The following is a 21,079-nucleotide window of genomic DNA, read 5'->3' as shown; positions in this document are numbered from 1 at the left end:
CCTATCAATATCATATCATAAAAAAAAAATGAAACCAAGACAAGACGCTGTCTCGCGGATTATAGGTTGCCTTTTATTTCGGATTTTGAGCTAGGTAAGAGATTTATGTTCTTTGATCAAGCCAAGCATTAAATATCTATCTACAAGCAATATTGTAGCAGTAGAAGTTTCTTTATTATCATCTAAAACTTTGATAGATTTTAAAACCAGAGATAATTAAAAATGTTTATCCAAATTATTTAGATATGTTTTATTCTGTATTCAAATGTATCCCAGCACGCATTTATAGACGTACGTGTGTCAAACAATGAAACTTGGCATTACGTTCAGACTTTCATACATTGTCCAAACGCGCAAATCATGAACTTTTAAACGTGCAGACAAAAGTACATCAGCTCATCACGTTTGCAATACGTCATATTTCTTTCTTTTATTGCAATGTTGACAAGTACATATAAGAATAGTCGTATGAACATATTATATATTTATATTATTATTTAGGTGATATTTATTTTGGTTATCATACGCAATTAAGTTTGAAGTACAGAGTCGTTGTTGAAGACGTCTATTATGTATATAAAGTGATTACTCCTGTTTTTATATTTAAAAATAGAACAATTAACTAATTTATAACGTTTTTTTTTATAAGTCTCTTTACACATTTTTGACAACTTTAGTATTTTCTATAAAGGTATAGAGAGGATATCATTTATACATACCTATATGCTGTCTTGTATAGTTTATTATTATATTTAATCGACTTCGATATCGACATGAATCTTCAGTAGAGCACATTAAATGCTTTGTTCAACACCACTAATAATAATTACAAATAAAATCATATAAAAGAAAGAAATCAAATTCACCAGGTTTAATATAATTGATTAGAAAATAATAAAGTATATTCAGGTAACTGAATTGTTTTAATAGATTTAAATTATAATTAAATCATGAAATGAATACGCATTATATGTTTATTAGGGAGATATATTCTCACTCAAATAAAGTGTAATGTAATGTGTGCAATACTACACAATATTACACAGAACATCGATTGCTAGTGGAGCATAAATAATCCTAGTACTCAGTACACGTTCTGAGCTAATGTGATTGATTGTAGCGTTTATTGAAACCGATTATTTCTAGATTGCTATCATTAAAGACGTTAATGTCCAAGCTGAAGTACATAACTATATAAATATAATACGATACAAAACAGACAAGGTAGCCTAGTAGTTCGAATATTTGATACTTAACCGAAGACCCATGGGTTCAAATCCAGAAAAGCATCGCCAAATTATCATTCGCTTAATTTGTGTTAATGATTCATCTCGTGATCTGTGGTAAAGGAAAGAACCGTAAGGTAGCTTGCATTGGTCGAATAAAATCGACCACTAGTATCCAGCTATGTAGGCAGCAAGCAGAGTCGTGGATTAAACCTCAATCCTCTTCAAAAGAAAGAGGCCTTAGCTCAACACTGGGTCAATAACATGTCAATTATTTTAAACAAATGCGGTTCTTCATTGAGCCCAAGCCTGCTATTATCGTATTACATCGTAAACTATGAAATATTTCTTCTATTATTATAATAGTTACGGCCTTAGTTTAGTAGGTATTTTGTATTTTTTTCGAATTGGCAATAACAATTTGATTTAATTGCAACGGAAATACAATACGAAAAACGTAAAAATTAATGACTGTATATTAAATCACGTAGAGTCATCCTTGAACCCGTGACATTTTTTATATAGGTATAGATATGTATTTATAGTTTTTACTTTTTGCTAGGCTTTGTAAAGGCCTGTCTTGGTAGGAACGCCCACTAATCACATCTACGACTGCCAATCATCAGTATTTAGTATTGTTGTATTCCGATTTGACGGTTGAATAACTACAGGCACATGGGACATAACACCTTAGCTCCCAAAGTTGGTGGCGGATTGGCGATGTAGAATGTTTGTGGTGACTTACCATCAAATGGCACATCGGTTCATCCGCCTACTTATATATTAAAATTTAAATAAATATCTAGTCTGTATAGGAATACCTTCACTTTGATTATGAAATTAAAAGTATCTAGAACTTTAGGTGCTTGTCATTTACTGTCCGTTTCCAAGAGTGTCCTTGAACCAAGTATATTTTAATAATTCAATCATTAAAATCGATAAATTCTAAATATTCTAATTTCTCTTTCCAGCCGCGTGAGCGAGGTCGTATGCGCTTCCACATGCTGCAGAACGTCCAAATGGCGTTGGACTTTCTCAGGTACAAGAAAATCAAGCTCGTCAACATCAGAGCGGAGGACATCGTGGACGGGAACCCGAAACTGACACTGGGGCTCATATGGACCATAATCCTGCATTTCCAGGTCAGTGATTCTTTCACCATAAAACACTTCATTTTAATTATTTATTAGCTTCTGTTTTAAGTTGGATTCATTAAATTAAACGTTATGATCTGAAAAAAAGGAATAAATTTAACAACATTATTGATTAAGTAACATACACTATTCACATAAATCTCCATTGAGTAGATAGTTGTGCATTTTCCTTTAAATTATTTAGAACTGATCATTCGCCGTGTTGTATCAGTAACCACGCTTCATATTATACATAAATCTTATTCAGTTTGAGAAATAAAAACATTTGAAGAAAATAATAATAGGCAGGTATTCTTTTATACGATTGTATTAAATATTTATGAATATCGCGTACTTTATAATATGGTATTTTAAATCTTATCAGGAATGGATAAAACATTCTAAATCAGGCAGATCTTAGTACAGATTTAAGGGTAACTATTAAATTATAAACTTCAGCTATGTTTAATTTTAAAAATAGCTTTGAAGGATACGCGGTACATATTATTTCTAAAAAGGTTCACTATACGGCAAAGTATTCGTGTTTTCTGTATTCATTCACAGACAAAATGTATTCACTCAGATAGATTTCAGTCTATTTCGAGATTCCAAAAATGTAATACTGATAAAAATATATATTAATATACGTAATTATATAAATGAAGATTGTGTTGAAATGTTCGTAATGAAACTACAAAATTCCGAAACTTACGTAATATGTTTCCTTAGTTCGAGTAGAATTAAATCGTTGAAACTGAAGTATAATTAAATATTTTAAGATGATTACTTTCGTTTTTTTACATTTCACTAATTCGTGTTTTATCTCGTCCGCTTAAAGCAACATTACTTACTCTTGAACACTTGTTTCGTAACGTTTTACTGTCGTGTATTATTTAAATTGGTAATGAACTTGCTCATTAGTCAGTATCCCGTATATGAGCAGTATGGTTGCTCAAATTTGATTTATTTTTTATGATTATTTAGAATTTCGCAACATCGATCTGACGTTGTTATTTCAAAATCCAGTCTTCTTATTCTGATCACAGTACTAAACTGTTAAATGAAAGCAATGATTGTAACACAGTTAGTCGTAGCGATTTATGCTATACTATAGGTCGCGCAAGATAATAATGTCCTCGGCAGTTTTGTTTCATTTACATCTAGTATTTTCAATGATATCATTATTTGTACAAATTTACCTGTTCATAAAAAATAGGTCGTATGTTTTATAGTAGCCTTTTATATCACCATGACATACATGACTTACATTAATATCAAATGAAGTGACGAAAACACCGTGTTTGTACGCAGTTAGTTACGTACACGTTTCGACCTTGATATTCTGACCTTTGCAAGACTTGTGTCTGGGGTGTGGTGAACTATACTTTTTTGCAATTCGTCACGGCTTTGATACAGTTACAGCTTTTGTTGTTTTGTTTAATTTAGCACTTGCAGAATATACTATAATAGTAATATTCGTGTCTATGAAGTATAGTCTATTGCTGAGTGTGATTTTGAACATGCTTAAATTTAAAGATTATTGTTTGTGTTAGGTTTAGATAATTTTAAATGAATATTTTATATAGATTTGCTAAGGAGATTTTGAACTTGGCTTTCGTCTAAATTATTAAATTCAATACGTCAATTGTTAAACAATTAACGGCTCAATTTATCAAATACATATATTTTGTAGACACAAACGAAATCAATATTGCTATGTCTGTAGGTCCTCTGGTATCTGCCATGTTGTTTTATTGCACTGCTATTAGTTAATGTACTAAGTATTCTTATTTGATTAGTTTTCGCTCTTCTTATTTTGATAAATCAGACAATCTGCTCATTGTTTCATTAAGTACAATACTTTTTTGCGCACTCCGTGACTGATTACCAAATATGTCAAGCCTCTTATATAAATGTCATATATCAGACTACGAACTAAAAGTTCACTTTCCCTCTCGTTTCTTTGTATTACGTAATGTTGTTCCGTCTCTTTCTAATCACGGTATTGTTCCGGTGCAATTCAATTGGATGTCTGTAGAATTTATAATAAGGAAATCGGCTCGAGAACCTGTTTCTTGGTATTAAGTTGTCTAGATCTGAGTGCACATGCATGCATGCATAGTTACAATGAGCTTTTATGAGAAAAGACAGTTGTGTACCAGGAAGACGTACGACTGACATTTAATGGCACAACTTTAACTATCGTCATCATAACACATCGCGGACAAATTGAGGATCGTGAACAATATCACGTTCCCGAACTGTCAATCTTTCAAATTGAGATAATACTTACGCGCGTTCAATTAAATTTCGCTACGTTAAATTCAAAAATGATTTATGATTAAGGTTCTTGATTTGGCTTACTGCTTTAGTGACATCAGTTATTGCTTGGTTTAATAATTTCTATAAATTATGCAATAGTACCTTAGCCATTTCCTTAAATCGGTAAAAAAAAAAAATTATATTTCTTATCAGACAGGTTTCGTAGAAAAAATGATCGTTTATCATATAATCGTAATTTTTCATAATCCTTGGACCAGTTGTAAATCAGTTTAAATTTCGAGTTTAATAAATAAATAAATAATAATGAGCTTTATAACCAGTATCAGCTTGACCAACCTTAGAGCCGCATGGACATATCTGGCTATCATTGACTCAACTTGCCCTTAAACGAACGAACGTCTAAAAGTAAAACCAATTAAAATTCAGTACATATTGCACGGTTCCTTTTCGCAATTACCAAGTAACCTACAGAAAGCAGTCAGTTGGCGGTGAACGATAAAAAATAATGATCTATTAATATGGTATTGAAAGAGCGCGTGGGCTGAGAGTCTGGCACATTTACTCGGGTCCATATAAGGCTTTATACAGTGTGTTATCAGGATGTGATATATCTTTCTGCAAGGTCGAATATGACTTGACGGGTGGCCGTTTAAAGGTTGATAGGCCATTCATAAGAAATTTAAACGAGATGCAATAAATGTGTCCGAAATGTCCGATTCAATTTGGAAATTTATCGATCTGCAAGTTTTTCGTTGAATTAAATCATTTGTTTACAATATTCTTATGCAAAACTTTGTAAAAAGGAGCATATTACTCAGTACACGATTATATTAATTATAAAAAGTGTGGACTTATCGATTTATAAATTTAATTGGTTGAAAAGGGTAACTGCCGGTTCTTTTCGGTAGAATCTTTACGTTTAATTCAACGCTGTGTCTTGACGATTCAAAAGTTCTTTTATGAGCCTACTTGAATAAAGAATATTTAGATTTTATAGTAGTTCATGTCCTGTCACACTCACCAGTGTTTCTCTTACTGTTTCTCTGTCCTCCATAGATATATCATCTCCTATATCAATGACGTGTGTTACTTTCAACTTGCTTGAAGGTATTGGCACGAACATTGTACAACATTACCAGTGATTTAATATAACATTTCTTCCTTGAATATGATTTATTATTTTCTTCGCATCAAAATACCTTTATTATTGAAATTTAAATGGCTTTTATTAGGTACTTATCCTCCACGCTTAGCAATTCCAAGTGGCCTGGTAAAGCTCCAAGTTTGCGACCTTGGACTTCTTGGCTAACAGCAACTCGAAAATAATTGAGATGCTTCAAGCGTCGCACTATGAATAATTCCTTAATGCTTAGTGTCGTAGGATATTATAATTTCTGCATTGTTGCAAGCACTTAACTAAATTCATGTTACCATGTAAATGCTAATTCTTTTCATTTATTGATAGCAATGGTTTATTTTTCTTCTTATATTTAATAAACTTTTTTTATAATTTGTTCTAATACATAATCTATTTAATGTAGTTACTTAGTTCTTAGTAGTCAAGTAGTTTTATGTATTGTTGTAATTTCACGAGCGATATATGTACCTATATAGATCTCATGAGCCATCGAAGTAAGAAGTTTACTGAACCTCCTATTAGGTGGAACATTGTATTATATAATAATTTATAAAGTAAAGCTTTTCGCTCCTTCCGGACACTAAACACGAGCAGGAAAACCTTTGTTACCATTACCACTTCATAGACGGTAACCGAACTCGAAGCACGTTTTCGCAATAAACCGGAACTTAAACAGGAATTGGATTCTAATTTCAAAATTGATAATACTAATAAAAAATTTTTTTCGTTTTTGTTTTACGTATTAGACACAGATCGTGTCACTAAGATACCGCTTCGATCTCAGATTCAATTTCTCAAAGTTTTAAAATAAAAAGTCTTATATAGTAACATAAGACATTTTTATTTAATAGGAATGACATTTTTACGGTATAAAGTTTACTTGTATACCGTAAGTTTGAATTTTTTAATAATAATATTTTTAAATCACTCTGTATACAATCCTAGCTCCTTATAAGTGATGTCATGTAAAATAATACAGATATGTTTATTCATAGATTACTTGCGATCGTTTATGCAATGTATTGCGAAGTTGTCTCAGCTCAGATAGATCAAAACTATCTTAAGACGATAATTTTTTATGTTGCCAATGAAAATCGTGCCTTATGCCATTAAGATAAAGTATAAAATTACTTTTCGCTGCGGTCCTCAGATTCACTTTTTGTAATTTTTTTACTTCATAATAACTGTAATTTACTATTTATTCGGTTAGGAATAAATATTGTCTAATAGCTATGTGGTTAGAACACTCGAATCTTAACCGCTTATAGCGGGTTCAAACCCAGACAAGCTCGATTAAATTTTCAATTGCTTCATTTTAGCTTATAAACCAACTCATCGTAAAGGAGCTTGTAAAAGACTACCACACGTGAATCCACCATTCCGCTTCGGAGCAGCTTGGTTGGATAAGCTAAATCCCATTTACCACCATTTAAGGAATGAAAGGAGACGAGGCCTTAGCCCAGCTTGGGATATACAGGCTGCTCCTATTTACTCAGTTCTTACATTGTACGACTAATAATAAATGCTATATTATAATAATAATAAACAAATATTGGACAACACATACATTACTCTGATCCCAATGTAAGTAGCTAAAGCACTTGTGTTATGGCAAATCAGAAGTAACGACGGTACCACAAACACCCAGACCCAAGACAACATAGAAAATTATTGAACTTTTTCTACATCGACTCGGTCGGGAATCGAACCCCAGACCTCGGAGTGGCGTACCCATGTAAACCGGTGTACACAATACTCGACCACGGAGGTCGTCAGTATATTATATTGTATAGTAGCTATATTGATAGTAGAATTAAAAAAAACATAATATGCTAAAAGACGGCCTTATAAATTGTTTTGTATTCAGAAGTATGTAGGGAGATATATATTAGATAAATATCAAGTCGCCTTCCTACTATTAATTAAAAAAATAAGTAATCTATAGTATGTCATAATATTCCATTAATTATAAGATCATTCAGATATCACAATGATAACAGTGTTAACGATTACACAAGTTCGAGTCGTAACTAGTCGAATTGGTTAATTATGGTTAACTAGTTGTCGGCCGTGGATTTGCTCGCGTTTATTGTTGGTAGTCAGGTGTTAACAAATCAAATTTGGTTCATTGATTTGTCATCAGACAGACAGATAGAGTTGCTGTCGCATTGATAATATTATATAGATGTGTGTGTAACCACACAAAGAAACATGTTATAGGGCAGTTGCTCAAAGTGAATTACTTTTTAAAAGGTAGTTGTTAAGGTATAGCCTCGAATCTCGATATATAACACCTTTTTGTTTTCATTTGTTTTTATATTGGCTATTTAATTTTTATTTCTACCAACTTTCGATCTTAAAATGCACACAAAATTTTCAATATTGTATTCTCATAGCCAAATTTGTATCATGAGAAAATGAGTTTGCACATCTACATAAGTAATTAGGTATCAGAATTACCGTTTATTAATAACGTTTTAATGCAATCACGAAGATGCAAACCTGGTTTAGTAATTGAGGTAATTTTCGAACATTTCGTCTAATGCCTTGAAATTAAAGTCTTTGACTACCCTGCTAAGTCCTAAGCCTTTTCAATTTTCGACCAATATATACCATTCGTGATCTCTTAGCGATTTTAACTGTTGTGTGCCGATACCTAAAGTCACCAAGTAAACTTGTCACATCAGACTTGATAGTTTGAATACTGAAATTTTAAGTGCAAATTTAAATAGTCGTATTTAAATTATTGTCTTACAGTTAGCTGTAGGAACATTGTTTGTTCGGTCGCGGGTCGACGGCCGGTGCGCGTGCGCCGCTGTTTGTTAAAACAATACCAGATGTGTATAATACGTTTCAAATATTTGTTTAAAATTATTAGGATGAGAAAAAAAATCGGATTTAAATTTCCTACACCTTGTTCGAAAATAATTATGCCAACTTCCAATATGAGAAATTTTAATAGATCTTATTTATTCATTTAATTCTATAATAAATACATAATAATACATGTATTATGGTTATGTAATATTATTATAATATATAATTTTATTTATGATTTGAATCTGGAATATCATGTTATAGTGAATAAAGATTTTAAAAATGACTTCACAATCTCAACTTTCCAAATATTTCGGAAATGACGTCACGTTGCTTAACTGAGTACTGACCTTTGGAGCGAGGGTGGGACGCAAGGTCACGGAACAGATGTTCCGCCCACACAACGCCCGCGCACCCTTATGTAACAGCCGGTGAAGCCTTGAAAAGAGTAGAGGATATGGTTACGTTCAGTGGTAAATACGGATCATGGTCAAAAAGTCGTGGATTTCCTTCTACCTTCTTGCCTGACATCGTTTATAATTTATGTATCCGATTTAAATAATATCCTTTAGTAATTGTCACAATATACGATTATTTGCTTTTATATTCGATGTAACTATAAAAAAAAATCAATCCGAAAATCGATTTTATAAGAGCCGGCCGTGCGAGTCATTTCACAGGTCTAAAAGATTCTCCAAAAAAAATTGCGCTAAATTCGCCGGTTCTCAAGTCTGAAATATATCCTTCCGAACCGGTATATGCAACCTCGATATAACAAATCGGAAGGGAACGCTAATTTATGCTTATAAATATCAAAAATGTTTTTTGCGCTTTAGTAAAAACTCGTAGCATTAATCGATTAAAAGGCGCCAAACTGGATTCCGATTTCAAATTCCACTGTATTAAAATTATAACACTAAGAAAAAGATAAACATTTAATTTTATCATTAAAATCTAGACACTATGTTATAAGCTGTTAACTAATTATGACAGTTTCAAGGAACAGGTCAACATTGGTCCAAATGATTGCAGCACAGTTACAACTATTTTGACTAAACCGTCGATGCTTAGGGCAAAAATGTTCTCTAATAATTTGCTAATAGGTGCTCAATTCGCTTGTCGAATAAAGCTCATCTTTTCAGAAATCATATATTATTTAATAATTAGACGGTACGTAGAAGAAATATATTTTCAATGCGCTAACTATTTCAATGTCACAAGTGACACATCCAATACTCGTAAATGCAAATTGATCGTAATAAAATGGGTAATATAAATAGATCAATGAGACCGACTTTAATAACTTCGTAATGATTATTCGATTGATAAACGATTTATATAAAGTATTAAAAAAATTATGTTTGTTGTTTAAAAATCACCTAGTACGAACGTTACATAAATGCTTAAAATCTGGACTTGCATCTCATTTGTACCTCTGTACTTGTGGCGCCATCTGTTTTATAAAATATACATTGACTTGACGATAATAATATACCATGTACAGTCGTCACGTCTATAATTATAATTAATAAATGATTTAAATATTTTATTTGTCCACGCAAACTCTAGCAGACGATTATGGTAAGTCGTCAGTTATCGAAATATCGCTAAAAGCCTTGCTTGCTTGGTTAAATCTATATGACGCTAGATGGCGCTCTACCATAACAAGCAATGGTTCGTATCTATGTTTGCTAAGCTTCGCTTGGCAACGCTTTGCGTCAGCGTTCAATAGATGGCAGTACTTGTTGTGAATTATATAGTTCACGCGTTTCATTAAATTAGTGAAAAATTCATAACATTGAATAAAACAAACGATTTCATATCATCGCTTAGTTAAGACACTGTATTTTATATTAAATATAATAGAAAATTATATTATTCGATTAAATTTTATTTTACTTTTAATTCTATTAGAATTAAAACTAAAATAAAATCAATTTTAATCATTAATACACACACAACCATTAACAAATTTTATTACACAATTACTGTATGTTGTTTTCTTTATATTTAATTGACAACAAAAAAAATAAACGAATGGAATGTCGTCCACCCATTGAAATAACCCACACAATGTATAATAATAAGATACAAAGTTCCTATATATATTATATAATTATATTAATTAATTGATACATATTAACAAGACCGAGAGTAGGAGTTATTATAATTAATAATTATTACGTTATTAATATTATATGTAAAATTTATAATAGTATGATTCTAAAAATTCTGAAAACTTAACACTGTGACGTCATAAAGCATCTTAAAAATAATTGATAAGTAAAAATGTTTATTTCCTAATAAGTACTAGAGTAAACAAAGTTATTGTAATCAGTAATTTTTGGTTCAATATACGTAATTTGAATAGTACAATGAGTACATTTATTTGGCAAGAAAATTAAAACTAGAGTTGAAAAAGTAATTATAATTTATTTGTCTAGATGTTAATTGATTGTGTTCTTGATTATTATTATTAAGTATTTATTTTTGGTTTCATTGACGTTGTTTGTTGAGTAATTCTCTACATAATATTCCAGGACAAGTTGCCTTGATTTATATTTTGTAAAATTAACCTATATTTTTTTATTGAACAAATTGATATAAATTATATGAAGGTAAAAGTAAATATTTAAAGCTTAGTTAATGGTGTCTAACCTAATTCGTAAGGCGGAGTAAATAGTATGTTGACGTTTAGTGCGTTTTGTGAAACCTTACGTGGCGTGAAAACGATACTGAGTATCCTCTAATCTTTATTTCTCGTACCTTCCTTGTTTTCGTTGCTTACTCAAATGCCCGAATAAATGATTAATTCAATTTGTGCTCAGTGTGATACTCCAAATATGTTCAGACAGTTATGGTGGAATAAATAAACTTACACGCATACATGAACCCTGATAACTTTTAATCTTTTGAGGAATTGTGTAAAAAAAAATTTTGCGTGAACATTTCAAATCCTCTTAAAAACCTAACCGGATTTGTAATTTATCAAAACAAACCGAAACTTAGACGAAGTTAACCAAACGACTCCAGAGTGCGCTATTCGTGAGCAACAAAGGATGTCTGACAGGACAAAGAAGAGAGTAATACTAAAGTTAATATAATAAACAAAAGAAAAACGTCCATTTAACATGACAATTATCACGGAATTCAGCTCCCATAATGAATGAGAAACATACGTAAACCCACGATACATTTTTTCACAGCCGTCACGGGCGGCTAGGCTGCAACTGCGCGCCAGTCACCTGTTAGAATCCGAACGAAGCGCGCGCGCACGTCGATTTCAAATTTCGAGAAACGAATCGAATAACTAACACACTAACCGTTTCGAAAAAGATTTTATTGTGGTCTGTGTTTATTTTTTTTTTATTTTAAAGTGAAATAACGGATTCGATACGCGATTTTTTTACCGACACCGGTGACAGTAACGGTTGTGTTGCTATTGGGATTTAGTGGGATATTGTTATTGCTTAGCGAACTTAAGCAACTAAGTAAACGCTAATTAGTTACTTAAATGTTACTCAACTCGTAAAGGGAGTGTGTTGTTTTGAGTGACGTAATACTCCAAATGAAGAATGATGAACGTCCTTAAATATTGTAGCGTTTTATTGTCGAAATTCAACGATTTTATCGATTGATAAAATGTGAAATTTTAAAAATAAAGTACTTATACTCGATCTTTCTATCTTATCGTTGTTGGTAGGATTTTCGATGCATTCCTGCTTTTTAAGCGGATGATAATTTTATTTCGATGTGTACAGGCGAAACGGCGCGAAGTTATTAATTGAAATTTAAGATCTCGAAGATCATTAAATATTAATAGTTAATGTCAGTTCAGTTTAGAGTGACAACGCATTTATAAGTGATGCTGTTATTTATGTGATTGAAATTGATGGCTTAGAATTGCTATATATTCGCAACGTAATGTCCTATTATAAAATGTACGATTCGTATGAATAAAAGTCATTTAGGAGTCGTATAAAAATTTAAAGAACATGTCATCGATTACTTAAAAGGTATATTCTCATTACAATGCGAATGATGATACGATCTTTTATTTCCGAAGCAGAATTCGTTCATTGCTCGTAATATAACTGAACAAAATAATTATGGTATATGAATATAAAATCTATGAAAAGAGATCTTAGTGCAGATTTGAAAAAAATATCATTACTTTGGAAGTCTAAGAGACTACGAGCGTAGTTAAATATGAATGATTATGAATTTGAAGCAGTGCAAGAGCAAGGTAATTAACACTAACGATATATAAAACAAGCAAGGTCAAAATACATATAAACAAGAAGCGCCTTTATGCGCATTATTAGTTAGAAGTGATTATTACTGAAGTTAATAATATTTTATGAATCAAAATCAAATATATTTTTTTATTCAAATACGCTCTTTTGGTACTGAAGATGAATTAAATTGAAAGCTACCACCGGCTCCGAATTTAGATTCTACTTAGAGTAATCGCAAAAAAGGCACTAATTATTATTAATTAATCATATATATTTACATGTAATAATTATCTCTTATTATTTTATTTTTTCTCTTAAAGTTTTAAAATTGCCTTAGATAGAGTTGCTATCTGTATTAACATAAGAACCATGACAGCCGGCTCCGGCACGCCATATTTTTTAATTGAATTTTCGATTGATTATCTTCCTAAAAGTTTTTATTTTTGATTATTTTTTTTCATTGTTTCAATAAAGTTTTTGAAATCAGAATAATATAAAACTTCGTCCGGACGTTCACCGGATGCACTCGTATGGCAACCCTAGGTGTGTCATTACCAAGGGACCTGATTCAAACCTGCGACTTATAAATTAGGTACCAATTCAATATTGGAAAACATTTAATTCATATAAATAGTACACGTTTGTTGTTACAAAAAAAATGAAATGATCAACGGAATTCAAAATAAATATTAATTGACGTTAAAAAACTGGAAACATTAAAAGTCATAACACTTAGCGATCGTTGGAATTTTTATATCGATAAAAATAATCCTATTAAGTATTAACTGAATTGCTTAATTTTACTTATAGGGGTTCTTTCGGTAACGAACTTGATGTATATTTTTATATAATAACCGCTTAGTATTGTTATACTGTAGCCGAGATTTATTCTAATAGCCTAATTCCAAATAGGGCCTAAGTACACTTCTTTGCTAATATACTTACGGTTTTTAGGTACGGGCAAATCTGTAACCTTATCAAAATGGTCACTGCTATCCATAGACATCGGCGCTGTAATTAATGATAGCCAGTCCATACATCGCCAATGCGCCACCAAAACATTCTACGTATTGCCGTTTGGCGGTCGAATAACTGATGAATTGTACGGACAGAAACTCGCTCGCAGAAAGCCTTACCAAGTAAAACATTGCAAAAAGGCACACATCTGCTTATTGTGTGTCTATCCTCACCGAAAGTAAGGCCACTGAATTTATCTTGACACTTGACACGCAGATCTAAACCAAGACATATATTCTGCATTAATATTGTTTAGTTTTAAACTGGTATCATTTTTGAATTAAAGTCAATGTAATTACTTTTTGTGATTTGAGTTAATCTGCTGCATTTCTGAAATATTAGAATGGTTATAAAGCATTCATTTGTTTTTTTGGATGTTTTTCTCTTTAATTCATCCCTATATATGATCACAATCATATATATAGTGGTTATAGATAATATATATCCTTTGCATTGTCTATTCGCCACCGACATTAGGAACTGAGATGTTATGTTAATTGTATCTATTGAAGACTTTTTGGTTTGAAGGTAGAATATATGATGTAGTACCTACCCAGATTGGCTACCATGTAAAATACAAAAATAGAAGTAAAAATTAAAATATGTCAAGATGTCTTCGGTTAGGTACTTCTTGACACACATCATGTCAACCGCCATAGCACTTTCAGTTTTCCTCCTTCGGTATAAAATCGAATTTCGAATGTTTAACGTGACAAAAAAAACTTTTTTTGTTTACATTCCAATAGTTTGTTAATATTTTTTGGCTACATGATTAACAAACATCAACTTAATTTTAATGCTTTATTAAAATTAAACCGACACTTATTGATCCATATAAAGCGTCCCAAGGTCCAACCTTGTAGGCGTCAACCATAGAATTATAAAATCCCCCGCAAAAATGTCGGCCGGTATACACTGTGACACCCACATACAAATAATTGAATATTACACACTCTATTAAGATGTTATATGTGGAGCGTTTTGTAAATATTGGTTTTCAAAGAGCACGCATAGACAATTGCTTTCATTTCTACCTTTTTAATATCGCAGGGTTATGTAAAACACACACGAAAGCCAGGAATCGTTCCGGTCAAATTTCGATTTGAACATTGTTTACGGAACGAATCAAAACGGTAGATTTTTATTACAAAACTTCTTTCCAGAAGTGGTTCTTCGTACAAAACCTGTTGAAAGAAAAAACAATTTTGGCAACTTTGTAAATATATTTGAAATGAAATAACAATAACGATGTACATTTTTATTGTTTAAATAAAACCAGTTACATAGTTTCACGAAAATTACGTATTTTCTTCAAATAGATTTTGTTTAAATATCCTTGATTTTATTTATAAAGTTTTGTTTTGTTAAATTACGTCATGAGTCAGCTCGGGTCGTGGAGCGAGGTCTGAACTGTCGCTGGCGTCCTTTTCATCTGACATTCAATAGATATTAGTAAATCTAGAAACTCCGTTACCAAGCGAGCGTAAACTTATTCGATCTATCAAATCACAGTAACAATCTTTCTCTCGCCTCAAAATAACCTATAATCAAATTTAAAAAAAAAAGAATGTTTCAAAAAAACTAATATTTTTATACTATTTTGAAATATTGATTTATACAATTTTGTTCCATCTGTAAGGTCTAAAGCCATAAGGAAGTAAGTGCCAAGGCTCGAATGATTTGGCAATTATAAACAGAGCACTTATGATGCAAATATTACTTTTATAGAACCTTCTCCAATTTAACTTAAAATATATAGATAAAAGGTCATGACGTCATCGATTTTCGGCATAATTTATCAGAGGTTTACATAATATCGCTTACGTTAGCTCCTAGGTCAAGGTTTACATGTTTGTTGAATTGTTGAATGAAATCCTTCGCATGTCTGTCCATTACATTATTTAATATCATTGTTTTTAAATAAAAAAAATGACCACTTCGATAGTTTATGAGTACGCTAATATTATGACTGCATGGAATGTTTGTTTCTTAGCCTTGGCTTGAAGTTAGTATAAAATCATTACGAAAATAGAATAAACCGCAAAAAAAAATAACTAAAACAATATACAAAAAATCGTTTGTTCTAAAGGCGTCACGAAATCAGTTTCCTTAACGTTTAGTGGCGACGGCGTCCGCCGGAAGTGTCTCCGTATTTGTCGGAATACAAATATGGCAAGGAAACTTGGCTAATCCGAAGCCTGTTTGAAACCCACCACGGACGCTAAGTTCACGTTCACTTTCTTCGCATTTAATGAATTCTACATCGCTTGATTATGAACATCTAGTTATAAAACAAGTTAATTTCATGTTGGTATATTGGATAATATTGATGTCGTTGCGTTTAATAACTCACAGAGATTTTCCTTAGATGGTAGTTTAATTTGTTATTACCATTTTAAGCTAAAACAACAATAATAACACGTATTAATGGTACTAATTTCCTTTGACGCGTGTCACAGCTAAACCAGAAGTCGTTCAATTTAAACGAAGCCTGATACATTTCTAAATATAGTCAATATCAACAATTTCCCACTCATCGCCCGTCCTTTGAAGTAATCCATTTGCAAGTATTGTCACATAACGGTGTAGCAAGTTGTGCGCGTATCGAATCCGTAATTAGTTGGAAATGACACCGCAGCGCGTCAAGCCCGATCAGTATTATGTTATACCGGCCCGTGAAGGCCTGAGAGGAACGAATCGAGAATGTCGATGTATAGGTTCGTAAAAGAAGGCAGCAGCAAGCGCCTCTTCGTTCAAGGGACACTCGAGAGTGATGATACGAAACCGTTGAAGTCGAGTTTGAAGAAACCTTCCCCATCGCCGGTAGGATCCCCCATCACGACCAGTCTAAACCTGGCTTCTGTGCCTAGAAGTTTGAGGGAGAGTCTGACGAAACACGAAACGGTATTTGATGGTAATTATCCCGGGTTTGAGAGGTCGAGCTATCGCTCTGGATCGTACAGAGAAGAAGGTTACAATGGACGAATAGTACACGATGGTAATCAGACACATTTCGAGTACGACGGCGAGAGCGCTTTAGCTGTACCGTTATCAGCCGGTGGGAGGGGTGTTTCGGAACTACAGGCGATTCATACGAATAAGCGCTTGTCGACCGAGGTCCTGGGCTCCTCGTTGGAGTCGACGAAGATCTCGAAGAAAGACGACAGCGGGCAGCGACGTATTACCACCAGGATAGTTAGAAAAGTAACTACGTTGACCCGCGGTGAGGAGAAAGCGTCCCTGGAGGATGTTAGAGGCAGGGAGGTTCACAGATCCGCTGAACGCTACAGGCATGTCGAAACGGAAACGACGCCTCCGAGAAAGGTGAAGGTAAAAGTTAATCATATATAACGTAAACAATATTACCGTAAATATTTACCTATGAATAATACAAGAATATCTGAGTTGTAATGTAATAATTACAACTTCCAAATAGGTGTAACGCAAGTCAGCTCGTTATGTGTAAATATATTGTGGTACCCAGCAATTAACAAAAGAACATCTCTAGTATTAATGGTTGTACCAAATAGTATTTTCAAGAGCACCAAACTTTTAGATAAATTTCATAATAGAACCCAACAAATTTATAAAACTGTATCTTTTCTTAGCGGTAACTTGTAACATGACGTGTTCATGTTATTGTTTATTTGCACCTTTGACATTCTGTTTCATTCATGGTCATAATTCTTACGCATTAAACGTCAATATATTACATTATTATTTATTATTATTATTATACAAGCTAAGTAGTTCGAACTCATTTTGCACCGTATTACTTCCAATAAGGTTAGTAATTTTATTCCTTTAGGTTTTAAAATTTCAGCCCTAATCGACTGATTATTATCAATCAAAACAAAGTTCAACTATAATAAAATAGAAAGATTAAAATTTTGGACGAAATTGCGTTTTTTAACGCAAGGTCATGTCATCCTTCAAAGTGTCAGATGTTTTAGCATACAAAGACAAATCAATATATTTATATACGTGTTTGAGATAAGATTGGTGTCGCGCTGAAAACTCGGTAATGTATTTACTTTATTTGGTATCGCCGTTCCGGATTACCATTAAAAGCCTTTGCGCAAATTAATCTTGTAGTTTTCACAAGCAACAGTTGTATATTTAGCTTTGAATGCCAATCTTATTAACAGGCGATCGTTTCAATTACACTGAGTTCAGTTGAGTATGAATAAGAATTTAAATACACTTGAAGTACGTAAGGCCTAACTCGATCTCGAAGTGAATTGCATGCGACTGCGGCAGCTGTGTATCTCCGCCTACGAGATGCGAGGGCTAAATCTGGTCGAGTACTCCATGTAGATTTTAATTTATTGCTCAACGAGATTCCTTTGCGTCTTGTATGGTATTTTATAGAGTATTTTATTTTATGTTCAAAGAGCTAAAATGTTTTGCATTTCCTAATTAATAGACGTCACCATATTGAATAGTTTCTTGAGTCATTTATGTATCTATAATATATGTTATATAGTGACAGTAATAACAATCATCCATGATTAGATTGATTTACTTGTATCTGTAAGGAGCATAATTCTGTCATCAAAATAAAACAATACGAAACATGCATAGTATTTATGTCAATTTTAACATCTTTATCGGAATGAAATATTTTTATGTATTATGCTGTTAATTTACTAAGACTGGCGTCTGTGAGTGAACTATCTATATAGCTATATAATTATATTTTATAATTAACAACAAAGTTTGATGAATATTTATAATATTAATTTATATTAAGCCGTGAGCCGTACTGATTCATATTCAATGGTGTGGTCCTCGTTTGACGTAAAGTTATCTATAAAAAACATCAGTGACGTCATACCTCAATCATTTACTTGGTAATGTCATTTGCATTGAAATATAGTGTACGATGCATCTAATTCCACAACACGCGACGTATTGAATACCATTTTGTTTTTACTTTACCTAGGAAATGTCTAAGTACCTATATACAAATACGAAGTATAGCTTCTTGAATTAACTGTCGATGTAATATTTAACATTATGTTTTCTGAAAAGTTTTTCGATTGTGATCGTGATACGTACATTGTAACAGGCATCAGCTGTCCTCGTCACGATCTGACTGACTATCAGAATGCCAATGTCCTGACTAACTGACTATGTACGTAGATCTTAGAGTATAAGGCATAAACTGTAAGAGATTTACTTGAAATTGGGTGAATATCTTCGTTTCATAATGTAGAGTCAAACTAAGAAATTATTTGACAACATGTAGATTTTGAAGTTGCATATTGGACATTTATTAATAGTAATTATTTCAAGTACCAAAAAAAATATATAGTCACAATCGGCTGTCATTTATATATTCTTTGACTTTATTTCTGTTTTTGAGGTTTGCTATTATATAATGGAACTTATTGTAGGAATAAGTAATTTATTTTTAATTGTTGATCTATGAAATGCAAATAACTATAAATAAAGTTATATTAAAAATAATTCATATACTAATTACCAGCCGTAATCTAAGCCTTAAGCAAGCGTTACCAAGTCAGAGTTTTTTACCCTTGAATAAACACTGAGAAGGAATCTTATAGTCATCGAAATACTAGGACATCCTAACCGCAGTGGAGCAACGGAGTAGATTAGTGGAATGTTGAACTACACGTGGTTTCATATCTTACGTTATTATTTATCACAGAAGGAATCTTTGACCCACTTTGGTACTTTATTTTGGTGCTACTTATAATTTCTGATTGTTTAGTTGCAAACGAAGACACATTATTGTAATGTAAAATCCCAATGACAATATTTAAATTGCAAGCGATCCTGATTGCAAAATTACGAAGACAATGGAGTTACGAGTTTTGTCTCATTTTTATAATAATTATCGACCTTAACTTGAATGACTGCTATTATGATTGCGCGTGTCGACAATTAACCAGGTGATACTAAAATTAAATGATTATTTGCTCTTACAACAGAATTAGATATACATGTAGCTGAAGATAAAGGAACGGAATACAATACCGTAATTTAAAATCAGACGCATTGTCGGCTTGTAACGACGTATTACTAAAATGGAGAGAACACGCTCCGTGCATTATCCTCTTAACAAATTGATTTGTGCGCTTGTGTCACAAGTGTAGGTCATTCTTGTGGTTTATGTCTAATATCACATAGAGAGAAGCTTAATGATGTAGAGGTTCTTTGCGTTTGTTGCGAAATATTTCTGGTGTGCTGGATAGGTTTTGTTATGTCCGAATTTGGTCTTGACTATATACCGATTTCGTTTAGGTAAATTATTCTGTGTGGTACAAAATGAATTACTGTACTGCACAATTGTGTGGAAGTATTTTTATTTCATTATATTATGCTGTAAGTTATATACGGATACTTTGCGAAAATCTTTATTATTTTTTAAATCTGAAACGCTTAGCTAGATTAATTTTTAAAGCAGTTTATAGCTACATACTTTTTCTCCATAAGTCAGTATACTACTGTGATTGTTTCAAATTTAACATTTAATTTTAATACATTAATAGATGTTGTCATCGGTTTTTGTTACAAATGCTTGTGTTTTCTTCGTTTAGAGAACAATATTTGTATATGAGTCAATATGAAATTCTCGCTCGAAAATTAAAAATTCAAATTATAGTCCGGCGTCTACATTCCTTCCTATATGTTCGTATTCAACTGTATCGCTTAGTACTCTCCGAACTAAATTTTCAATGACCATGTAACTACTTAAATATCTTGATACGTCGTTGTCCCTGTAAAGCGATTAATTAGGAAGTATATTTAAACTGAAAAAGCAATTTTAAAACGATTAGATCTTCAAGGAAAGGTCAAACTAATCATTACTGTTAACTTTGAGAATTTTTGACCGTTGAAAATACAACGTAACCAAAAATAATATTGCACAAGAAAGATCTGGAATAGATAAGTCAACAAAAAACGACGATGTGGCATTCTCGAGACGTTAAAGTTCAAATCTTAAAATAGTTCGAATAATGTCGACTGTACTCGATGTAGACACTCGACAGGACAATGGAAATATTGCTGGCATCATAGATTATGTATAAGCGAAAGGCGTCCAAAGAGGCTATACATAAATAAATAAATACGTATATATTAGGCAATTGCAGGAACGCAAAAACGCTACATGAATCAAAAATCAAAATTATACTCCAAATGAATTTATAAGAATGCATCGAACTAAAATACTTACATAATAACATAACATAATCAGCC

General features: G+C 32.2%; 1 protein-coding gene across 27 annotated transcripts in view; it reads left to right on the top strand.

Annotated features, from left to right (window-relative positions):
- Nucleotides 1-21,079, top strand: part of LOC113401796 (dystonin) — a 265,057-nt gene that overhangs the window by 130,744 nt on the left and 113,234 nt on the right. For 14 of the 27 annotated variants that reach the window (XM_064218856.1, XM_064218868.1, XM_064218863.1 and 11 more), the window contains exons 1-2: nt 11,824-11,944; nt 16,491-17,182. In XM_064218856.1, the coding sequence (XP_064074926.1) occupies nt 16,556-17,182 (627 nt within the window). In that variant the 5' untranslated portion in view covers nt 11,824-11,944; nt 16,491-16,555. Of the gene's footprint in view, nt 1-2,197; nt 2,369-11,823; nt 11,945-16,481; nt 17,183-21,079 lie in introns of those variants that run through there. The other 13 variants (XM_064218869.1, XM_064218864.1, XM_064218880.1 and 10 more) reach the window with 5 other exon arrangements.

This window comes from Vanessa tameamea, chromosome 25 (assembly GCF_037043105.1).
Source record: "Vanessa tameamea isolate UH-Manoa-2023 chromosome 25, ilVanTame1 primary haplotype, whole genome shotgun sequence".
Taxonomy (NCBI): Eukaryota; Metazoa; Arthropoda; class Insecta; order Lepidoptera; family Nymphalidae; genus Vanessa; species Vanessa tameamea.
Note: the sequence above shows the minus strand (reverse complement) of the source record. Positions and strands in the feature narration are given on the sequence as shown.